This window comes from Hyperoodon ampullatus, assembly GCF_949752795.1.
Source record: "Hyperoodon ampullatus genome assembly, chromosome: 3".
Lineage (NCBI taxonomy): Eukaryota > Metazoa > Chordata > Mammalia > Artiodactyla > Ziphiidae > Hyperoodon > Hyperoodon ampullatus.
In genome coordinates, this window is record NC_136916.1 from 20,082,520 (window position 1) to 20,098,820 (window position 16,301).

At 41.4% G+C, this 16,301-nt stretch overlaps 1 protein-coding gene and 1 pseudogene across 2 annotated transcripts in view; both read right to left on the reverse strand.

Moving 5' to 3' along the window:
- Nucleotides 1–2,666: 2,666 nt before the first annotated feature.
- On the reverse strand, nucleotides 2,667–3,213 carry LOC307050117 (large ribosomal subunit protein uL22-like; annotated as a pseudogene). The gene has a single exon. The product of its transcript is annotated as a large ribosomal subunit protein uL22-like (transcript).
- A 3,679-nt stretch (nucleotides 3,214–6,892) lies between these two features.
- DHTKD1 (dehydrogenase E1 and transketolase domain containing 1) overlaps nucleotides 6,893–16,301 on the reverse strand; it is a gene marked incomplete at both ends in the record, with an annotated part of 51,673 nt that continues 42,264 nt past the window's right edge. The window contains 5 exons of the mRNA XM_079700853.1: nucleotides 6,893–6,997; nucleotides 7,818–7,903; nucleotides 9,586–9,755; nucleotides 10,101–10,183; nucleotides 13,529–13,693. Coding sequence (XP_079556979.1) covers nucleotides 6,893–6,997; nucleotides 7,818–7,903; nucleotides 9,586–9,755; nucleotides 10,101–10,183; nucleotides 13,529–13,693 — 609 coding nt within the window. The remainder of the gene's footprint in view (nucleotides 6,998–7,817; nucleotides 7,904–9,585; nucleotides 9,756–10,100; nucleotides 10,184–13,528; nucleotides 13,694–16,301) is intronic.

Consider the following 16,301-nt stretch of genomic DNA (forward strand, 5'->3'; position numbering starts at 1 on the left):
CCGCCCCCCGACAACAGCCAGGCCGTTGGCCGCCGGCGCAGCTGACGTCCGCCGCGTTGCCATGGCCACCGCCGGCTCTCCCGTGGGCGTCCTCCCGTGGGTGCCGGGAGCTGGGAGCCTCTGTGAGGCCAGGGCCGCCAGGGCCTTTCCGCTCTGAGTACCTCTCCGAGCTCAGTGTCCAGCAAGGGCCGTCTCCTCGTCCGCGGCTCCTGGGCGCCCCGCGGGGCAGGTCAGGACCCAGTCAGAGCGGCCGCCCCAGGAGCGTGGGCCGGGGTTCGATCCCCAGAGCCGGCGTGACCCAAACAAACTTTTTATTTTGCTTCCATCTTATTGGAACCACTAGGAAGTTTTCAGAAATTTGTGACTCTTTGTCTATATATAGTTAATAGCTTCTGAACTCTCCACTATCTAGTACTTTTTTTTTTTTTTTGGCTTCGCGGAGCAGCTTGCGGCATCTTAGTTCCCCCACCAGGGATTGAACCCTCAGTGAAAGCGGGGAGTCCTAACCACTGGACCGCCGGGGAATTCCCTCCACTGTCTACCACTCACGCTCCTTTAGCTTCTCCGAAATACGTCAGGATTTTGTCCCTCTGGACTAGTCTCTTTTGTCTCCTCTTGGACGGCGTAGTGTAAGGGAACGCATGCAGTCTTAGGAATCTAATGGCCGTACATTAGATTCCTAATTCCTAATGTATTAGGCCGTACATTTTAGTCCCTCCTACTTCTTAATGGCTTTGGGCGATTAATTTTTCTGAGCTACATCAGTAAAATGAGGATAATGATAGCCACCGCCTACAGGTGTGAAAACTAAATGAACGAAGAGATTGACACATGGAAGCCCCTCAAATTTATTTTCCTTACTCAAATTTTAAACCCCTGCAATATAACTTCTGCTCTAACAACTGCTGAAACAAGCTATTTCAAAGGACACTTAATGACTTATAATCACCAAATCCAATGATCCGTTCTAATGCTTAGATGTATGTCTAAAAAAGAAGCAAAGTACACACACACACACACACACACACAGCCTCCCCTTGACCACACTCTAGCCAGGCTCCTCTGAGCCCTTTCTCCACTAGGCCTTACCTTGGCCTATAAAGAGGTGGAACAAGCACCACACAGTTCCACCCTAGGCTGTCCTTAGCCCCCTTAAAATATCTGCCTGGGAAAGCTCAAGGCTGCCAAAAGAATTTACCGTTTCTTCCAGCCAACACTTGAAGGCAGGATCTCTGGCTCCCAGCCTCTGTGGAAGGATAGGAGCTTAACTTCCATTAGCACCAGTTAACAAACCTGGATGGGTTTCACATGGACCAAACCTTCCAACTTTTTTCACTTAATTTTTCACTTTCCTGACTCTACTGAGCCTCCACTCACTGCCCTCTTCCTATTCTCTCACTCTCCTCTTAAAATGCCAGTCACTTTTGTCCAAATCAATGTTGGGTTTAATTCACACTGGATTCTTTTCCCTAATGCAATACATAGTATATTACTGAATAAAATCTGTCCTTAGCACTTTAGTGTCCAGCTGTGTTTGTCTTTAAACAAAGTTATGTACATATACATACACGCAATACATATATATACATGGCATATATATATGGCAATTTAGGCTGGGCTTGCATGAGTCTCTGCTCCACTTGGGGTCATCTGCAACAGGTCCAAGGCTGGGGACTTGAATTATCAGGAGGCGCTCTCACTCACAAATCTGGCATTTGATGCTGGCTGTCAGCTAAGACCTCAGCAGAATCTGTCAGCTCCAACATCTCCACGTGGCTTCTCCATGTGGCCTGGGCTTCCCCACAACATGGCAGCTGGGTACCAAGGCATGTCCTTGGAAGTGACCCAACATGACTTTCAGTGCATTGCATTTATAGAGGCAGCCACAAAGTCTTGCTCAACTTCAAGAGGGAAGGGAAATAGACTCCACCTCCAGGTGAGGATGTGGTAAGATTCTGGAAGAGCTTGTGGGGCACAAAATACGGCTCTGGCCTTTTGGAAAATGCAATCTGCCATAATCATCACTGCACATCCTGTGACTTCATTCTTCTCTCATTCTACTTTGTTTTAGTCATTTTCATACTTGCCTAATCTCCCCTATACACCATAAACTTCTGGATAGCAAGGAGGGTCTTATTTAATTTTTGTATCATTTTCAGTTACCTGCAAGTGTTTGACTTAAATAGTTTTTTTGTTTTTTTTTTAGATGTTAGGGGTAGGAGTTTATTAATTAATTAATTTATTTTTGCTGTGTTGGGTCTTCGTTTCTGTGCGAGGGCTTTCTCTAGTTGTGGCAAGCAGGGGCCACTCTTCATCGCGGTGCGCGGGCCTCTCACTGTCGCGGCCTCTCTTATTGTGGAGCACAGGCTCCAGACGCGCAGGCTCAGTAGTTGTGGCTCACGGGCCTAGTTGCTCTGCGGCATGTGGGATCTTCCCAGACCAGGGCTCGAACCCGTGTCCCCTGCATTAGCAGGCAGATTCTCAACCACTGCGCCACCAGGGAAGCCCTTAAATACAGTTTTGACACTAGATTGTGAACTAATTTCGTGAATCCTTTCAATAAAGATGAACTAAATCGAAAATCTAATTGACAGGAAGAGAAGAGTGGCCTGTACCTCTCTCTCTTTTTTTTTTAAACTTTTATTTGCATTTATTTTTTGCGGCATTTATTCCCGGGCTATAAGTTTTTGTTTCTTCAGTTTCTTCTGGGATATTTTTCTTCTGGGCAATCTCCTCTTCTGGTTTAGGAACAATCTGTTCTTTTTCAGTAAGTATCATCTCAATGTGGCAGGGAGAGCTCATGTATGGTTGATCAGACCATGAGCTCTGTAAGTCCTGCACCACATCATTGGGGCTTTGTTCACCTGGATTTGCTCAATGACCAGAGAATCTAAATCTAAGCCCTTAAGTTCGGCATTACTCTCTGCATTTTTGAGCATGTGCAGTAAAAATTCAGCACTCTTTTTGGGCCACCGACCCTGGGTCCAGCCCCGCTCTTTGGCCTGGGCACACCTACCAACTCCACCATTGTAACAACAGAATGGCACACATTGCTTCTTTAAAGTAACATCCTTCAGATACTTGGTGGCTTTTCGGATATGCATACCCTTAATGGCCTGGGCAGTTTCACAAGTGTTCTTAAAGTGAACATGAAGATTTGAACCTCTTGCATGATTTTGTGGGGTTTTCTGGGTCACGTGAATAGCGAACCATTTTTAGAGGTGACTCACCTCAGGCCCCTTACCAGAAAAGTTCTCTCTTTACTACCTGTTTCCGGGACAGCTCGCTGGTTCAAGGAAAAGCCTGGGAACAAGCTGGGAATATACCCTAGATAACTTTTGTGAATTTCCTTTCCAAGATTCTTCAGTCTTTCTGCTACTACTTGCCACTCAGGACTTTTCCTTGCATAACCACAAGACGCCACCTAATCTACATCTATCAGGAATATCACTCTATCATGACCTTCCCCCTTGTTTTAAGCACATTCAGCAAGAATCTCTCTCTGCATGTAAAATACTTTGTCTTCTCAGATTATTAGTCCATTGGGGCAGTGGGCAACCCAGTTTATCTCTAAATTTCATGTGTTTCTAATGTCAGAACAATGCCATGTATGCAACACATGTTCAATAAACTATTTATTGAGGAAATACCATTCTACACTTACAGGATCATATCTTATCTTTGTTCCATTATAGCTGGCTCTTCATGTGAGTCAGAGAAGACACAGGGAAACAACACTAAACTAGTATACTTTTATTAAGTTTGCTAAAATTAACTGATTTTGCAGCTGGCCGTGGGGAACTAACAATCTGCTTTAGATTGTGCTTTATCAGATTTAAATACAAACATGACAGTGAATTACTACTTCCATAGAATAATTTAGGAATTGTCTACTTGTGTAATAGTGTGTTACAAATATTGAGGATTTAAACATTTTGTCCAAATTTCCCAAAAATTTAATAGTTTTAGCCTGAATCCTCTGAGAAGCTGAAAAATGTAAACCAAATATCCAAATACATCTAAGAGAAATTAGGTAAAGCTTTTGGAACTTCAAGACCCAAGTCTTGATTCTTTTTTTCTTTCCTTCCTTCTTTAAATCTAAGTATAGTTGATTTACAATGTTTCAGGTGTACAGCAAAGTGATTCAATATCATATATACATACATATATATATTCTTTTTCAGATTCGTTTCCATTATGGTTTATTATAGGATAATGAATACAGTTCCCTGTGCTATAGAGCAGGACCTTGTTGTTTCTCTATTTTATATATAGTCGTGTGTATCCATTAATCCCAAGCTCCTAATTTATCTCTCCCCACCCCCTTTCTCCTTTGGTAACCATAAATTTGTTTTCCAGGTTTGTGAGTCTGTTTTGTAAATAAGTTCATTTGTATCATATTTTAATTCCACATATAAGTGATATCATATGGTATTTGTCTTTCTTTGACCAAAAGTCTTGATTCTTAATCTGTGACTTCCTTCCTGTGTAACCCTTAATTGCTAAAACCATATTTCTTCAATTTTGCAAAAGTGATACTGTTTCTATTGCCAGCCGAGGAATTTTTTTAAATAGTAAAACTTCAAAGATAATACAGTCAGCCCCAAAACGGCTATGCTTTAGAATATTTTTGCTTATAGTATGTGTACGGAAAATATAGGAAAACTGAGCAAAATTGTTCTTATAAAAAAGAAAATTTGGGGGACTTCCCTGGCAGTCCAGTGGTTCAGACTCTGTGCTTCTAGCATAGATTTATATAAATGGGATATTGATACCACATTATCAATTTTTAAAATATTTTACTTTATTATTGATATATTTATCCCATTCTTTATTATGTGAGTATTTGATTTGGAATTCTTCAAATGGCCTCTTCCTGCAAGGTAATTCAAAATGCTGATCCACGTTGCACTGGTGATTGAGAGTAAGGTTAAGATACAGAAGACAGGGCTTCCCTGGTGGCGCAGAGGTTGAGAGTCCGCCTGCCGATGCAGGGGACGCGGGTTCGTGCCCCGGTCTGGGAGGATCCCACGTGCCGCGGAGCGGCTGGGCCCGTGAGCTATGGCCGCTGAGCCTGCGCGTCCGGAGCCTGTGCTCCGCAACGGGAAAGGCCACAACAGTGAGAGGCCCACATACCACAAAAAAAAAAAAAAAAAAAAGATACAGAAGACATTTCACGGCTCAAGTTGGAGATGTAACAGGAAACAGACTCATGAGGGGTAAAGTTAGAAATCTGGAGAGATCGCAACTAAAAAAAAAATCTGGTTTTCCATCTCATTTTGTGCTCAGACTTTTGAAATGTTTTAACTCAAGAAACCGAGAGATCTGAAAAAAAAAAATGGCACTGTGCTTTTATTTTTTTTCTAGTTCAATATACAACATTGATAACCATTCTCATTAAACAGACCTTTGTAATTTTACTGGTTGACATGCGTGGCACTAAGTTACCTGATTTATAAGGCTTGGCGAAGGAAGAAAGCATTCATGTGTATAGGAATAAAAGGGATGTGAATGTTACAGGAACAGTAAATCAGTACACTAATGTACACGTTTAAGATGTGAATCATGAATCTACTGCTGTGGCCAGAACAACCTATACATTGATTCTGAAAGACATTAAAAGTTGCCAGTAAAAGTGGAGAGGGTGTTACAGGGCCCTGGTACTTCCCCCATTTGAGAAAAACAGTGTCCCAGCACAAGCATGGTACATGGTAGTGCTCTGTGGCACCAAGCCATGTAAATGTACACAGTTTACTGATATTTAGTTATACTTCCAGTTGTAAGCTTAATTTCAGAATAAGGGAGTGGGTTGGTGACCTCTAGAAATCCAGAAAGTGCCTGATGTTGGGAAGTTCCTGCTATCAAAGTTAAAGTGACCCTTAAGTATCACAAATTAACATCATATGACAGCAGGGACTTTTAGAGGCAAGGCTGATGATCAACCAGGAGCTGAAATCCCCATATCAGACACCCAGAGTTAATTAAAAATATTAAGTATCGCGGCAAGAACAATTTAAGGAAAAAAAAAAAGATACTATGGCAAAGTAGGCCACAAATCAATTTCATCATAACTATAACTCAGCTTAATAATACTGTGCTAAAGGATCATACACCCAGAGGTTTATATTTAATAAGACCTATTTTTAAGGATAATGGGTAAAATAGTGATCTTGAAGAACACAAATTAGGAATAATACAGTTTTGCTATAGTGTTACATAATGTGTTACATAAAATAGATTGCAGGGAGATCTATGTCACAACTGAAAACTAAACTCCAGGCATGATAAGGTGAGACATATCCTGGAATCTGTCCTATTCTTAGGTAACTGTTAGTTGGTTTTAGCTGTAGAGTTTCCTAAATTAGAACTATTTACAGGTGAAAATGATTTGGTGAAACATTTTTCACAGTGGCTGGAAAGCAGTACCAGAGATGACATAAACTGAAAATACAGGTAGTCAGGGACTTTGAATAAAAAAGGGAAAATTCATGAAAGTCACATGCATCAAGAAAATAGGGAGGTAATGTGGAGGTAATCCCTATGCAACTATAAGTTCAGACTCAAGAACTTTTCCTGGGTATACCCAGTTAATTAGAAAGAGTCGAGTCTGGAAACATCCGGATAAGGACCTAGCTCTACGACCCACGCAGGTCTAACAAAATATAGCACTATGGTACTTTTAAGAACGAAAGTGACTTGTGGGATTCACGTCTTGATGAACAATTCCTTTGGCTGTTCCATGTATTCTTCTAGATTAACCTCTCCTCTGTTCTCATCAATCCCAACATCTTCGAGGAATACATTCTTTTTGTGGCACCTAATGGAAGGAGGAGGTGAGCCTTTCTTTTTATGGCAGTTTTCTTACGAGTAAGTAGTGTTTCTTCGAAGGGCATCATTGGGTGAAGGTCTTGGCGAGGACTTCTTCATGCTGCTGTAGATGAACGCTGCCGATTCCTACAGCAGGTACCGGCAACGCGGGTCGGCTCACCAGACGGAGCTAGCGTTGGAGCAGAAAAGAAATACAATGACATTTGGACTAGACCAGAGCTCTGCTTAGCTCGTCCAGGGATGTGCATGTATTTCTCTGAAGTTGTCTAACTATAAATCACCTTTTTGGAAAATAATGTGTTACATAAAATAGATTGCAGGGAGATCTATGTCACAACTGAAAACTAAATTCCAGGCATGATAAGGTGAGACATATTCTGGAATCTGTCCTATTCTTCGGTAACTGTTATTTGGTTTTAGCTGTAGAGTTTCCTAAATTAGAACTATTTACAGGTGAAAACGATTTGAGTGCCGTAAACTGGTATCAAGTGACCTGAGTTTTAATCAAAGCAGAATAGAAAGATAAACAGAAGCACAACTGTTCATCTCCTTGTTTTCCTCTTCCTAAAACATAACAAAGAATTTGGCCTCTGATGTCTACCAGCTTTGCAGGTGGGCCTGGAATAAGTTTTACTGTAAAACAAGCGAGCTCATCGCTCTCCTCCCCCGGGGCTTGGATACTGACCTTTGGGACAAGAATGCTGAGTAGGCTAATGGGAAAGGTAGACAACAGGTAGGTAGGTCTTCTACCTTTTCGAGTATAATCATTGGTTTTTGTTTTTTTTTTAACATGATACTAGTAGGTACACATATACATCTTGCTAAACACTCAGCACTTTAGTCTGAAAAAGGAGCCTAAAACTAGGTTTTATATTTTAGTTTATCTTTAGAAGCTTTGGACTGATAATAGGGGATAAACCTATTTGTTGGCACTCCAATAGGAGAAAAGGGACACACACAAAACACTGCAAAGGGGAAAGAGGTATCACCTTGCAGGCCAGTTGCTTTTCAAACCTTGGAGAAACAAAAAACCAAGGACCCATGTTCTGAGGCTCCTCCTGACTCCATATAAAATCTATGAAAGAAGAAAGTTCATCTCAGTACCTCAAGTAAATATATACAACATACTACACACACAGACACACTATATATGTATGTGTGTGCACATACATACACATACGTATACTATACATGTTATATATGTATATATACACATATACATACATAGTTACATATATATACATATACACACACACACATATATCCTCAAGTAAATATATTATTACCTTTCCAATATGGCACAGTGTTGTCTTTTTTTTTTTTTTTTGAGAAATGCATAGTCGTGTATCCATCACCACAATCATGATACAGAACAATTCTCTAAACCCCAAATATTCCCTCATCCTGCCCCTTTGTGCTCAGCTCTTGCTCCCACCCCCAACCTCTGGCAACCACTGATCTTTTCTCTATCCCCGAAGTTTTGTCTTTTCCAGAGCATCAGGTAAGTGGAATCACACAGTATACAGCCTTTTGGTTTTGGCTTCTGTGAATTAGCAAAATCCATCGGTCATTTTGGCGATAGCAATAGTTCACTCTCTTTTATTCTTAAGGAGCAGGATATTGTAGGGATGCACAATGAGATTGTTTCTTCATTCACCAGTTGAAGGATGTTTTGGTTGCTTCCAGCTTGGGGCAATTATGAATACAGCCACTAAAAATATTCACATATGGATTTTTCCTTTCTCTTGAGTAAATACCTAGGAGTGGGACTGCTGGGTGGTAAGGAAACTCTGTGTGTAACTACATGAGAAACGGACAAAACTGTTTTCCAGACTGTTGTACAAAACTGCTGTACAAGTTTGCATTCCCACCAGCAGTGCATGAAGGTCCCAGTTGCTCTGCATCCTGATCAGTCCTTGATATTGTTTTGTTTTCATTTTAGCCATTCTAATAGGTATGTAGCCATATCTCATTTTGGCTTAATTTGCATTTCCCTATCACTAATCATGTTGATGATCTTCTCATATGGGTATCTACCATCTGGTTCTTTGGTAAAATGACTGTTCAATTCTTTTGCACCTTTTGAAAAACTGGATTATACGTTTTCTCACTGTTGAGTTTTCAGAGCTCTGTAAACATTCTGGAGAGTCCTTTGTCAGATATGTTTTTACAAATATTTTCTCCCAGTTTGTGGCTTGTCTTTTTTATATTCTTTGCAGTGCCTTCTGCAGTGCAAAAGTTTTTCATTTTGGTAAAATCTACTTTTTCTTTTCTGGAACGTGCTTTTGGTGTTATGTCGAAGAACTTCTTGCCTAACCCAAGGTCAGGAAGATTTCCATCCACTTCCTTCTAGAAGTTTTATAGTTTTACATTGAGGTCTATGATCAACTTTGAGTTAATTTCTGTATAAGGTGCACATAGATATCTAATCATTCCAGCCCCATCTGTTGAAAAGGCTTATCTTTTACAATTATACCGGATGTATCATAAATGATTGTATAGCACTGATTCCCTCCAAACTCAAGAAATTCGATGTCTTATACGAAAGCAGGGGAGAACGAAAGGGACACCCAAAGGGACACCAAAAAAGACATAGAGACATTGGCTTCAGTTGTATTACTTTCATATCTCCAGATTCCATGAGATTCAACTTTCTAATAACTCTCACTGCTCCCATACCATCTTTTTATTTGAGATAGTTCAAATAGGTTTCAGGTAACTTAAAACCAAAAAAGCCTAATGAGAAGGACCCTTTACCTCTAACATGTTTGTATTTGCTCATCTCTTCCTGCAGCGAATCCAGCGGGAAAGGGCAGAGTTCTTCCATTCGGATGATAGCAAAGTCATGCTTCCTAGCCTCCAAAGATCCTCTTTGCTTCATCAGGGCATAGAAGTGTTTGCCGCAGCAGAACACTAAACTCTTAACCCTGTTGGGTAGAAAAGGGACAGTGAGGCGGGGGAGAAATATCTTAAAGTAAGAACTGTAGCAGAAGAAAGGGGGAGACCACAGAGATTTAAATGCTTCACCACTGAAGCAGCGGGGGCGTTGTAGTGGGGTTCAGTCATGCTGTGCCCAGGCCAACCTTCTTAAGCAACATATGCCTCCAAAATTCACTCTTCTGTGCATATTCTAACTCCTACCCCATGAACTTAAAGGACTTATATAAGGATAGAGAAGATTTGGGTCACTTGGTGCACTTAACATGAACTAGTTTTCCCACTCACTACAAATCTACTGCAGAGTATGAAAACAGAGCTCCACATCAGATTACTTTTTTGGATCCACAGATGAATCACCAATGACTGGTTTGAATGCTGTTCCTGGTGCCATTTCTTGAAGAGTTGACACGGCTGCCTAAGGAGGGGGAGGGGGAGGAAAAAGCCACAAATCTATCAACCGAGGGAAAGGACCTGAAGATGCTTTTACTTATCAGGGATCTTTCCCAAAAACTAGTATCAAAATTCTCTCCTGGGACTATAAGTAAACATATGTACTAATAAACAACATATCTTTCCCAAAAGTATCTGTTCTGTATACTTCAGAATAAAATATTTTTCTGAGGTTACATAAGATTGCCTTTTGTCTGGTGCCACAATAAATTTTAACAGTCAAAATTTCAGTGTGGGGGACTTCCCTGGTGGCACAGTGGTTGAGAATCTGCCTGCCAGTGCAGGGGACACTGGTTTGAGCCCTGGTTCGTGAAGATCCCACATGCTGCAGAGCAACTAAGCCCGTGCACTACAACCACTGAGCCTGCGCTCTAGAGCCCAAGAGCCACAGCTACTGAGCCCACGTGCCTAGAGCCCGTGTTCCACAACAAGAGAAGCCACCGCAATGAGAAGCCCGTGCACCGCAACGAAGACCCAACGCGGCCAAAAAAAAAAAAAAAAAAAACTGCAGTGTGATGACTCAACTTTATTATCAATAAAAACTACACCTTAACTTTTTGGAATCAGAAACAACATTTTATAGAATTTATATCGTGAACCAGAATAGCTGAGTTAGGGCAATTATTTCTGTCTTTAGGATTTTGACTATAATTTATAAACGAAACAGAACAAGTAGGAACAACATATGAATATTTCCACGATGAAAAGAAATTTTATTACTGAACCCAATTTAAAAAAATACTTGGGAATTCCCTGGCAGTCCAGTGGTGAGGACTCAGTGCTTTCACTGCCGAGGGCCCAGGTTCAATCCCTGGTCGGGGAACAAAGATCCTACAAGCTGTGTGGTGCGGCAAATAAATACTTGTTGCAAAGAACTTAAAGTAGAAAACTGATGAAGCCAAGGTGAGGGATTTGATCCCTTTTGCTATCATCTAGTTAGTTTCCCTATAGTCTAGTCCCAAATGGGTATATGACATTTAGACTAGGCCATTGAGGGCAGCCATACTGATGCTGGGATACTCTATATAACCTAAAAAATTAATATTAGCTATTCAGCTATGCGTATTAGTAAATAATGTGTGATAGAGGCAATCTTTCTCCCTTCTGAAACAGAGCCTTTTGTCAGTCCCCACTTCCTACAGCAGGAATCAAAAGGTTCAGAGTTCAGAGTTAGGTGGGAAACTGGGCTAGGATTTTGGTACCACTTGACAGACAAACTCCCTGTACCCCTGAGTCATGTTTGCTACATGGTAAGTCATCTCTGAGTGGGCCATGGATAGAGAAGGCTGGCTATTTATATTCTGCTACATCACTTGTACCAATAATCCAATTTTCAGGAAGAAATCAGAATTCAATACTGGTTGTACTGACTTTCCATTAACAAAAGGACTTACATGTTTAATGAAAATATTTGACTACTTAATAAGAGTAGTTTTTCACTTGAAAGTCTATAAGATAGCTGTTGATATTTTTTAAGCTCCCCAAGGAAGGCTTCACTTATTTAATAAGTTGTATATTAGACTTGGGGAGAGGGGTGGAGCATTAGGGCCAAAAAATGAACTCATTTTCAGTTTCAAACAGCAAAAGAAATTCTCAACAAAACTTCTAATAATAAAAAAAAAAACTTCTAATAGTTCACTCAATACCTAATAATATACATGCATTATATTTAATATCATTGTACTCCTTTTAGTTATGATTGAGAGAGCAGGTGACAATGTTAGGGATACAAAGAAAGTTGGGTTCAAGAATCCCAGATCAGGACTTCCCTGGTGGTCCAGTGGTTAAGACTCTGCCTTCCAATGCAGGGGGTGCGGGTTCGATCCCTGGTCAGGGAACTAGATCCCACATGCCGCAACTAAGACCCAGAGCAAAATTATAGTAACTTTACATTTTGACTTGGCTCCTTTCACATTGCTGTTTCAAAATATCGGTGTCAAGACAGCCCCATCAGAAAGATGGTATAAAGGGACTGAATTTGTTTGTCTTGAACGTCCCATGATGCTCATGAAACCATCTCAAAATTCACAAGGTTGTTCACAGAGAGAATAAGCAGACCAAACAAATGAACTTTCAGCCATTGGTGAAAGAACTTGAAGTGCATTTTCTCATTATTGACCCCTGAGGCTGGGGTGAGACAGGTGAGGGGCCTGGAGAGCAAAACTTAAGGGGGCTCTCACTCTGGGATCACTCAGGTACCCTTGACCGACTATGAGAACAAGGGTCACCTTACTCCCCTCCAAATGCTAGAAACTCCAAAAAAGGCAACCGGTGAAGGCAAATCACTGGCAGCTTCCCTCAACACCCCTCACTTCCAAATACACATTCTCTAACCTCTGTGAGAAGCACAAGGTCATCTCAAACAGCCAAGTCCTAAATGACTTAGTTCACCTCAGCAGTGGCATCCAAATAAATGCAGAGGTTTTTCAAATGTTAATCCTAATTCAGACTCTCATACAAAACTGAAAAAAAAAATAGCAGGTGGGGTAAATATATGCTTAGCAGTGTTTCTTATCTTGAACTCTGCCACTTGAAAACTAGCATATTTGTGTGATTTATAAAAACATGTGCCCTTAACACTTAGTTCCGGTAAACCAAGAGAAAATATACTCTTGTAAAGCCAGGTAGTGATAAGCTATCTTGTTACAATGTTTGAAATGGGGTCTACTGGTGATAAATCAGTTAACAGAAAAAGTCTAAATAAGAGTCAATGAATAGGGCTTCCCTGGTGGCGCAGTGGTTGAGAGTCTGCCTGCCGATGCAGGGGACATGGGTTCATGCCCCAGTCTGGGAAGATCCCACATGCTGAGGAGCAGCTGGGCCCGTGAGCCATGGCCATTGAGCCTGCGCTTCCGGAGCCTGTGCTCCGCTACGGGAGAGGCCACAACAGTAAGAGGCCCACATACCGCAAAGAAAAAAAAAAAAAAAAAAGTCAACGAATAAAACCACTCATTTTCATCAAAGTACTTTCAATTCCCAACTTGCAACTATCAACATAGCAGTGCTGAGACCATTTGGACTTTGAAACTTTTCCTGAAAGATTATTTCTGCTCAGACTGGGATGCCAGGGTTATAATATTTGCTATGCCTGTCCTTCATGACAATGAAACTGAGAGCGACTTAGATTTCTAGTTATTCTTGAAAGGTTAAAAAAAGAGAGAAAGAGAGAGACAAAGCAGCATGGCCAACTAAAACCAAAGAGATGCTTCTGTCATTTGCATCTACAATCAGATACAGAAAAGAGACGAAAATGCAGGGGAAAAAAAAATGACAGGAGGACAAAGACTAATAACCAGCTTTTTCTACTTACAGGGAGTCTGAGCAACATCTTCGGAGAAGCAAGGATGAGGGGCTTCCTGAAGTTCCGGACCATCTGTCTCCGTAGCAGGTGAAAGTACTGGGCGGGTGTGGAGGGGTGAGCCACACACATGTTCACGGTGTCCCCGTCCACGCCCTCCTCCACGCTGTCACACATCTAGGAAGGAAGTGAGAGGAAGGGCAGACAGTCGGGTCATCTCACTCCATCCTAAGGGCACAGGCCTAAGCTAAGGGGGACACGGGGCTCTCGATGAGCAGGAGAAGAGATGTGTCTCTTCATTATAGAAAAAGACCAGAAGGTAAATTTATGACCTGTGAAGAATTCACCAGAGGAGAAGCCTGATGGCTCCCCATCGGCCAAGTCTGTGTGTTTTAATGTGGTTCTTTCCAAACACAGCTGACTGCAGGAAGCATGTGGAGGTGGGGACTTCCCTGGTGGCCCAGTGGTTGGGACTTGGAGCTTTCACTGCCAAGGGCCCGAGTTCTATCCCTGGTCAGGGAACTAACATCCCACAAGCCGTGTGGCATGACCAAAAAAAATTAAAATTAAAAATTAAAAAAAAAGAAGGATCTGGAGGAGACTTTTTGAAAAATACAGATGCTGATGACTGTGGACTGAAGATGTTGGAAGGATGCACTATCCGAATCTCACTCTCCTGATGGAATAAATGTAAGTATAGTTTGTTTTAGAGACAAGAACAAGAGCAGCTAACGAGGTTGAAAAATTGAGGGCAAGGAATGGAATCTCAGAAGATCCTGCTGGGACAGAAACTTGAGGCATGGCTCCTAACCCTGATCAAGAAGCAGTACAGAGGGCTTCCCTGGTGGCGCAGTGGTTGAGAGTCCGCCTGCCGATGCAGGGGACATGGGTTCGTGCCCTGGTCCAGGAAGATCCCACATGCCGCGGAGCGGCTAAGCCCGTGAGCCACGGCTGCTGAGCCTGCGCGTCCGGAGCCTGTGCTCCGCAACGGGAGAGGTCACAACAGTGAGAGGCCCGCGTACCACAAAAAAAAAAAAAAAAAAAAAAGAAGCAGTACAGAGGAAAGTAAGTGAGTTGACAAAATCCTGAGATTTTTACTGGGCTCCTCCAATTTGTGACAGGGTGTGAGTGGCACCCTAGGGAAATAAAGGCAAAATCTAGGGCTGAAGCCCCTGCAGAATTCAGTGGAGGCAGATAGGGCTGCCAGGCTTGCTGCTTCCAGCACCAGGACATGCCAAGGAAAGAGAGGCCCATGGAAGTGATACACAGCCCTGACGAGGGAGTGGACCCTTGTATGGGCTTAGCTATTGAATCTCAGAAGGGACACCGGAATTTAGCAAGAAAAACCCTCTGTCCAGCAGAGCTATGTCCTCCCAAGCCATGTCCTCAGGCTTCATGTACTGGAGACTATTCTCAACTGTTGTTCTAAGAAGGTAAATTGGTACCAAATGGGAAGGGACATTAAGGGGAATTCACCCACAGCCTCTCAGGGAAACTATAAGGTTTTTGAAGAATTGCCCTAAATAATCAAAGACAAGATGAAATAAAATGATACAGTAACAATGTAAATATTATACAGCCCCTTATAACTTTTTATAAGGGGGGGACAAAAAGAAAGGAACATAGCAGGCAAAAGGCAGCCAATTTTAACAAAAGACATAAGTATTGGCAAGGATGTGGAGGAAAGGGAGCCCTTGTACACTGTTAGTAGGAAAGTAAATTGGTATAGTCACTACGGAAAACAGCATGGAGGCTCCTTAAAAAATTAATAACGGAATTACTGTATGATCCAGAAATCCCACTTCTGAGTATTTAACCAAAAGAACTGAAATCAGGATCTCAAAGAGGTATTAGCACTCCCATGTTCATTGCAACACTACTCATGATAGCCAAGATGTGGAAACAACCTAAATGTTCATCTACGGATGAATGGATAAAGGAAATGTGGTATGTGGTATGTAGGTATATTTATCTATATATGTAATATTACTCAGCCTATTCAAGGAAGGAAATCCTGCAATTTGCAGTAACACAGATGAGCTTTGAGGACATTATGCTAAGTAAAATACAGATACTGCACAATTCCAGTTATATGAACAATCTAAAATAGTCAAACTCATAGAAGCAGAAAGCAGAGCAGTGGTTGCCAGGGGCGGGGAAGGGGAAATGGAGAGTTGCTAGTCAAGGGGTATAAGGTTTATTATGTAAGAGGAATAAGTTCTAGAGATCTGCTGTACAACACAGTAGCTACAGTCAACAGTATTGCAATGCACACTTAAAAATCTGTTAAGAGGGTAGGTCTCATGTTAAGTGTTCTTACCACAATTTTTAAAAACAACAATGTTTTTAAGGGCAGATAGTCTTAAAGATAACACAGTAGAATTAGATAAGAAAGGTGAGTGCAATGCCAAGAAAACCAAGTGAGAACCAAACTCTACCATTACAAATGTAATAAATAAATAAGAAACATCAAGAAGCAGAACAGACAGGATGAAAAAGAAATGGCCTGAACAAAGAGCTTGAGATAATCACAGTGAAAGAAGATGAAGTAAGCAAGCGCTTATATAAACAGCAAACACTCTTCACTTTACATATCGATATATTAATTCTTTTGCAGGGTTAAAAATAAAATTAATAGTGTAAACCAAGAGCTTGAGGTAATCCCAGGGCAAGCACAGGAAACGATAATAATAAAAATGGTAAACAGCAAACATATAAATGTCAATTACTGTCCTAAGCATTTACATATATTGACCCTTTATACCTCACAGTAATCCTATGAAGT